The sequence below is a fragment of the Scomber japonicus genome, chromosome 22 (assembly GCF_027409825.1).
Source record: "Scomber japonicus isolate fScoJap1 chromosome 22, fScoJap1.pri, whole genome shotgun sequence".
NCBI classification, from domain to species: domain Eukaryota; kingdom Metazoa; phylum Chordata; class Actinopteri; order Scombriformes; family Scombridae; genus Scomber; species Scomber japonicus.
In genome coordinates, this window is record NC_070599.1 from 23,989,157 (window position 1) to 23,996,659 (window position 7,503).

Consider the following 7,503-nt stretch of genomic DNA (forward strand, 5'->3'; position numbering starts at 1 on the left):
TTCTCCCTCTCTAATCTTCTCACATGGTTTCTTTTCAATAAATGTTCAAATGATGCAATAGTTCAGCAAAAATCAAAGATTAGAGAAAAAGTCCAAAGGATCTGAATACTTTTTCTCCCACTGCACAAAAACCACAATATAAACAAAAATGACAGAGACAAACACCATATTGTGCGGTCCTTTTGTAATCAGAACCTGAGTGATAGCAAACATATTGTATAAAATCCTCTTGTAGTGGCAATTTATTACAAACCAGAGGAGTAGGCTGTCCAAACAAATGTAATCCAAAGGACAAAGCTCCCAATTAATGGTAAAAAAAACCCAGTATGGGGCCAAATTACCAGCAAGGCCCTTCACTAGCTGCTGACTAATCTGTTTTTGTACATTTGACATTTGGATTTTTCGGAGCCACACTTTACCAACAATGCCCTAGGAATACAAAAGTTAAACAGCTGTACTTGAACTATATGATTTCCACAGCAAGAGATAATCACAACTTGTCAACAGCTTTGGCCCGGACTGTATTGCCATTGTGAGCTTGTTGACATGGTGACGAGGCATTTAGTTCAAAGCATTGCTGTAGAGTGTGTTACAGTGTAGAGAGCTTCAGCTGGAAACCATATGACCGTGTGTGTGTTTACAACAACTCTTAATTGTGGGCAGTGTGCTGGAAAATTAGTAAAAGCAGATTATTGGACTTAGCATTGAAGTATAAAGTGTCTGCAATTTAGTATGTACACATGTGAAAAAGCAAAACCAATCTTCACGAGAGCTTTGAGAGTACAGTTTTATTGATACAGGCATGAAAAATTAAGAAAAACAACAAAAAACGCTAATACTAGTTTTAAGTCATTTACATAAGTCTCATATTTTTTGTTCCACTTGTAGCTGAGGCTCCAAGAACAGAAAAATAATCAGTATGTTCTTCATTCTGTCAGCAGCTTCATATTTATTTTGGCATGTAATACACATTTCAGACACTAGATGGCGCTAGTGAAGCTATAAACTTCAGACTTGTTTTCATTGTCATTGTCAAATAGGTTGTGTATTTTACACATAAAATATAATAAATACACACAACTATATACCACTATAAAGTAATTTGTATTTAATAAAAAGACCCATTTAGAACTGAATAAATACACTATGCAAAAGGTAAAAATGAATGATATAGAGGTGTTTATTTGCCATTTTACACACACACACACACACACACATACAGTACACACACACACACACACACACACACACACACACACACACACACACACACACACACACACAGTCTCGCTCCATCTTTTTCTGTTCTCTCCCAAACACAACAATGTCTCTTTCAGCGTCCGCGTCAGGCGTCCTTGTTGTTGTTTGAACTGCTGATTGCAGATCTCTCACTTCCCCTCAGTGGTCAGTGTGTTTGTATTGCAGGCTCGTCCCATGGTGGAGAGGCAGCATACTGTTAGAGAGAGAGCCAGAATAACACCAACAACACAGGCAGGACTGGAGAGAGAGAGAGAGAGAGACAGAGAGAGAGACAGAGAGAGAGAGAGAGGGAGAGAGAGACAGAGAGAGAGAGAGGGGGAGAGAGAGAGAGGGAGAGAGAGACAGAGTTTGATTAAAGGGGTACTCCAGCTATTTAGTAAGGCACTACTATTTAAGGTTTGGAGACTTACAAGAGACAGAAAAATACATAAAAAGAATGGTCAAAAGACGCAGAGATATCCTATCGTTCAGTCCCTAGTATACCTTGTCCCAAGGTTTGTATAGATAGATAGATAGATAGATAGATAGATAGATAGACACTGTACGCCATAGTTCACATAAGGTGATTCAAAAGCATCATTTTAAACAGTGCCACAGTATTACGTAACCCAAAGTTTGAGTTCTTCTACAGCTTGGATTGGCAGCAGAATTAGGAAAATATCTGGGGTTTTTGGTAAGTAGTTGAAGGTACAAGACTGAAAACATAAAACTTCAAGACTCCAATGACAATGTGCATTTTGGGTTAGGGTTAGCCCAAAACCAATCATCAAACTTTGAATTCATCAGGTCATTTTTAATTTCTGGGTTACTTTTTTGGTAAATTCATCAACTATGAGACCACATTTGGTTTACTACTGCAACATCGGAGTATTTTCAATTAGTTAAGGACGCCAAAATAACAGACATATATACAGAATAAGGATAAAAACCCCTCCCATTTAGGAACTCTATCTGACCCTCCCTGTCTTGTTAATCCTCATGTCTTTTAAACTCCAGAACTGTAACGGAGACTTGAGGGTATCTAAATTTGTAGCCTGAGCCCAAGCTGAGAAAACCTTGATGACATCACTATGACTCCTTCAGGGTTATTTTCTCAGACTTAATAAAGCTCCTTCAGAGCCTCAGAGGACACGAGACAACTGTTTGAACGGGTTAACTGACCCTTATATGTAAAGATAGTGGATTGCCCCTTTAACCAAACATGTTACTGCTCACTTCCCGCAAGTATTTTATCATAGGTCACAACCTTTCTATGATTAGATGTCTGGACTGTCCTGTCTACCCTTAAGAGGTCTGTTATCTCAAAACATTTGATAACCTCTTTTCTCTCTGTGTCTCTGTTACATCTGTATCTCATGCCCTCTGACCCCGTGACCTCATTGTGATGTCACACTGACTGGGGGAAAAGCAAAGAGTCTCAGCTCTTCACTGTCCTCAACTTTCACACACTCAACCACAAAGCAAAACTACTGTATTTGTTTCTTTGTTTGTACCTTGAAGCAGTTTTTGAACTTCTTGGAGACGAAGAAGAGGATTATGGGGTTGATGCAGGAGTTGATGGTTGCCATGTTAATGCTGAAGTAGTCAAGCACCAAGAGGAAACTACAACAACAGAAGAACACATAGGTTTAAAAACTCAGGGAAGTACAAAGGGTAAAATGAGATGAATTGATCATTCAGATGATGATTGTGAAGAAAGAGAGGAGATGACAACCACAAGTACAAAAAACTATAAGAAGAAAACTGTAAGGCTCGTACCTCAACAATTCGCAGCGGTGTACATCATGGGATTTGTAGGCGGTCCGCTTTAACAGGCGACTCAGATGGAGTGGAAACCAGCACAGAGCAAAGATCAACACCAGGCAGAACACAGCTTTAGCTACTTCTCTACGCTGTGGAGAGAAATTCACCTCAGAAACATGCTTGTGTAACACTGTCATCATAAATCATGGTCCTCATATCGTACTGAATACATTTGTGTGTGTACCTGTTTGAGGTGTTCACTCAGTGCGATCCGCAGACTTCCTTTCTGGTGTCTGAGCATCTCACAAGTCATCAGGCCGTAAAAAACAGCAGAACAAACCAGAGGAACGCAGAAGTAGAAGCTGAACAGCCACCAGTCTTTTGCATCCCGGTAAAACTGGAACACAGAGAAACACACTTTCAGAGCATTGTTTAGATTTGGGGTTTATTCATTTAACCAGGAAATGTCTGATTGAGATTAAAATCTGGGGTCAATGTGAATCAGTGTGCCTGCCTTCGAGCCTTTTAGAATTACTTTAATTGCATCCAGTGGGACCAGCTTCCGAAAATTCAGGTAATTGTGCAACTGATTCCAAGCAGAGGGAGCAACGCACTTAAACACTCCTTGTCCCAATTGAGTACAGGCTTTAGGGACAGATAGTAAGAATAAGTTTCCTAGAGAAAACACAATAACTTCCCATACTTTTCTAAAGGCCGATCTGCAGGTAAAATGGAATAAAACCAAGAATAACCATATAAATAAGAATATGCCAATGGTTAAATCTATGAGTGAGCAAAGCAGATCATCCAACCCAAATATACTAAGTGCAATGGTGAGTAAGGGTTTTAAAATGTGTAATAAACCTCAGTGATCCTTGGTAGACAGTATCCAGCTCATGTAGGCATTGTGAAGATGAATGCATGCCTATAACAACACCATAGTCCGGCACAGACATAAAGGAGGCAGCAACAAGTTTCCGTTTGGCCTTGAAGAAAAGTGCGAAAATCCAAGTTTTAACAGCTTCTTGGCACTCAACGACTATTTTGATGTTTTCCAGACAAGATTTTCATCACACCACTGAGACTGCTCTTCGTCAAGGTCTTGAATGACATCCACTTAAACACAATAGTACAGTACGACATGATCTCAGTGCTGCTTTGTTTGACATACTGCTGATCAGACTGGAAAACCCTCTCCTACTTACTAAATATAGGAACTACTTTGTATTGGCTGGTAACTACATGTATGGGTGTATGGACATGACGTGGAGTTCCTCAAGGCTCCATTCTTGTGCCTCTACTGTTCAACATCTACATTCTTCAGCTCACTCTGATGGTGGAAAACAACCTTTCTAAACCTTCTTCCATAATAGAGAACATTTTAACCATTGGCATATTCTTATTTATAAGGTTATTCTTGGTTTTATTCCATTTTACCCACAGATCGGCCTTTAGAAATGTATGGGAAGTTACTCAATCCAATATAACAGCTCTGCCATTAATTACACTTCTACAAGCTCATACATTCTCAGTTTTTGTTGACATTGGTGTTGTCTGAAGAGTGATAGCAGGTCAGCTGACCGTGATTAAGATTTGAGTGCCTGGGCTGAGAGCATTTAGCCCAGTCATGACCTGGAGACATAAACAGGAAATGATGTTTTAAACTATCTGAATTACAGAAGAGACTTCGCCCTGAAACACAACATCAAAAAGTTTGCGGAAATGGGCAAAAGAGTCCAATCTGTTTCCCTGGAGACGCTGTCCATCCGTTTAGATGAGTCCAGATCAAGCCCCCCAATGTACCCTCTGCTTAACTTGTTATTACCGAAAGTTGTCTTATGGGAATTAAGTCAGCTCGTAAAACTTTCAAATTTATATCATTCACTTAACTTTTAGAATTAAAATAAAATGCCTTAACATAAACGATGCCAAATTGAAAAGTTAATTTATATATTTATTCAAGGTTGTCATAACAAAAGCTGCACCATAGCAAAGAGGTCATACAAAATGTTGTGTAATGTGATGATGTTATGCAAGGTTAGGGTTAGGGGGTTGCTCTTGGAAAAACAATAACTTTATTTGGTTATACATCTTCTAATAACTGGTTAAAAAAGTACAAATAAATGTCTGAAATTATTACCTAAAGGATAAACAGTTAAATTCTTAAAGTGTTGAAACTTAAAGTAGTGACTGAAATGTTCTGTTTCCACCACTGAATGTGGCAGTAGAAAACTAGACAAAACTGAAATATTCACAGCTGAACTCTATGAAGATTAATATTGAACATTATTGAAATAATATCCACTTATAATACGTAATGTCCTGAAATGTCTAGTTGAAAATCTATTCAAATGAATGCATTTAGATCATGTTTGGTAGTGTTGTTGAAGGGGCAGTTGAGTTTATTTGAAAAAGTTGTGGTGGAGCATCTGACTAAAAAAGGTTGTAAATCTCTGTTACAACATGAAGCTGGAGGAAAACTAAACAGAAGTTCCTTGAAACACCATTACAAGTTCTGCAGTGGTCTAATCCTAAAACCCTTCAGTTCTGTATTAAACCTGTAAGGAGGTTTACAGGAGCTGCCATGGCTTCCACCCACAACTCTGCTCCGTGTACAGAGCCAAGATGTCCATTAACATTAACATTACATAACATATACATGTTGTATACACTCTCCCTTTCCTTTCCTCCTCACATGCAAACACAAACACTTCCAGTCACGTACTGCAAACACAGACACACTCACAGTCATGAAGGGCGTCTGGGGCTGCAGCATGCAGGCCCTTAGGGTGACGTTATTGTAGTTGAAGGTGACTATGCTGAATCCGACGGCCTCGGGCACAGCCAGCACAATGGACAGCAGCCAGATCCCCACGATCTCCACCGCGGTAACCGTGGGAACACCGGTGCCCTGCACTCTTGACCATGATGCCACTGCACGATACCTGAGTATGAGGGTATTGTTTTTAGTTTATTTCATCTTTGGAAATTGTCAGCTGAAGGAATCCTGTCAGTTGTTAAAATGAATACTGAGTAGCACAATTGTCATAATGACTTAATCAAAATTGGTTGCAAATGTATTTATCAACTAATCAGAGAAATGCAGCAAAATAACGTTGTTTGGTTCTTTTACTGTACAGATTTTAATAGCACACATTGTTTGTGTATATATTAAATAACCAAATCTATAGGTAAAATATGGGAATTAATCTATTTTGTAGGCAACCAATGTCTTCGTACCCTTTGGTATTCATTTATCTACCCTGACTGTACTTCTCATATGTTCCCTTCAAAAGGCTCTGTCCTTTTAATTTATGATTTTACAAAGTTTTACATTGTGTTTCATGTTTTTAATGCATTATGTAAAACACTGAATTTCCCTGAGATGTGCCATACAAAATAAACTAAATAAAAGGGAATAGTAATTACTTGTGTGTGTTACCTGTCCACACTGAGAGCACACAGGTTGAGGACGGTGATGCCGACTGAAGCTTTCTGCAGGAAGGGAAACAGCTTACAGAGGAAGAGGCCGAAGACATTGTCGGCAAATGGCCACTGCATGGCCAGGAGCTGCAAACACACACACACATAAAGCATTATCAGATTAACATACAGCCTACGTGAGTGATATCAGTGCCAGTGTGTGTGTGGTGTGTTATCACAGTCATTGGGATATTTTGGTGCTTTTATCAGTGCAACACTCAACCTCCAGAGTGAGACAGACAACACACACAGCCAACATGGGGATATGCTGTGTACCCATTTCTGCTCCTTTAATCTGTCCATCCTAGTCTTATCGCAAGGTTAAACTACTTTAAAATATATAAAAAATGCGCTTTTATAAATTACAGAGACAAACACCATATCCTGGGGCCCTATTGTAGTGGGAAGATGAGTCATAGCAAACATACTGAATACAATCCTCCTGTGGTGGCAGCTTATTTCAATACAAAGTAGTAGGGCTTTCTAAAGGTTGAACAAACAAATATATAAACACAACATAATACAACCTGCTAAAGTACCTTGTAGAGGTTGATGGGAATGTCGATGGCGATGTAGATCAGGTCTCCCAGAGCCAGACTGGCTATCAGAGCATTGGGTCCATTCCTCATGCTTTTGTTTTGGTAGATAATCCTCAGCAGAGTGGCGTTTCCTATGATCCCCACAGCAAATATCAAACAGGACAGCACCGTGTTGATGTATTTGAAGGATGTATGGATTGATGTGGTCCGCAGGCATTTAGGGAGGCCGACGGGACGCCTAACACCTGCTACGGAGGAATTGGAGGTAGACAACTGAGGTTTTTTATCACGTTTGTGTTTCAACTCAAAGGCGTGTTTTGAGTTTCCAGGTCCAGACCCCAGAGAGGACAGAGGTTTGTTCACAGTCTCTTGCACTTCATATGGCTCTTGATCTGAGTTCTGGATTCTATGGTCCATCTCCGCTAACAGTGGTGGGATCGTGCTATACAAACCAGGCAGGTCTGACATCATCATCTCT

The 7,503-nt window shown here is 39.7% G+C and overlaps 1 protein-coding gene across 2 annotated transcripts; it reads right to left on the reverse strand.

The window, feature by feature from the left end:
• Positions 1–1,041: 1,041 nt before the first annotated feature.
• LOC128384090 (endothelin receptor type B-like) lies at positions 1,042–7,503 on the reverse strand. Of its 2 annotated transcripts, none has more exons than XM_053343669.1 (7): positions 7,026–7,503; positions 6,446–6,573; positions 5,750–5,948; positions 3,248–3,400; positions 3,019–3,152; positions 2,754–2,862; positions 1,042–1,453 (listed from the first exon to the last, which is right to left on the reverse strand). In XM_053343669.1, the coding sequence occupies exons 1-7, from the start codon at positions 7,497–7,499 to the stop codon at positions 1,406–1,408; spliced, it is 1,245 nt and encodes a 414-aa protein (XP_053199644.1). In that variant the 5' UTR covers positions 7,500–7,503; the 3' UTR covers positions 1,042–1,405. The 2 variants fall into 2 exon arrangements, with proteins under 2 accessions (XP_053199644.1, XP_053199643.1); XM_053343668.1 differs by having other exon boundaries at positions 1,042–1,497.

Bases quoted from the DNA above. Each gene is read 5' to 3' on its own strand.
- LOC128384090 (XM_053343668.1), bottom strand. From the start codon at position 7,499: ATGATGATGTCAGACCTGCCTGGTTTGTATAGCACGATCCCACCACTG. The intron at 6,574-7,025 runs GTACTTTAGCAG...GTGTGTTTGCAG, and splicing joins TTCCCATCAACCTCTACAAG to CTCCTGGCCATGCAGTGGCC. The intron at 3,401-5,749 runs GTGAGTGTGTCT...TCTGTGTTCCAG, and splicing joins CCCAGACGCCCTTCATGACT to TTTTACCGGGATGCAAAAGA.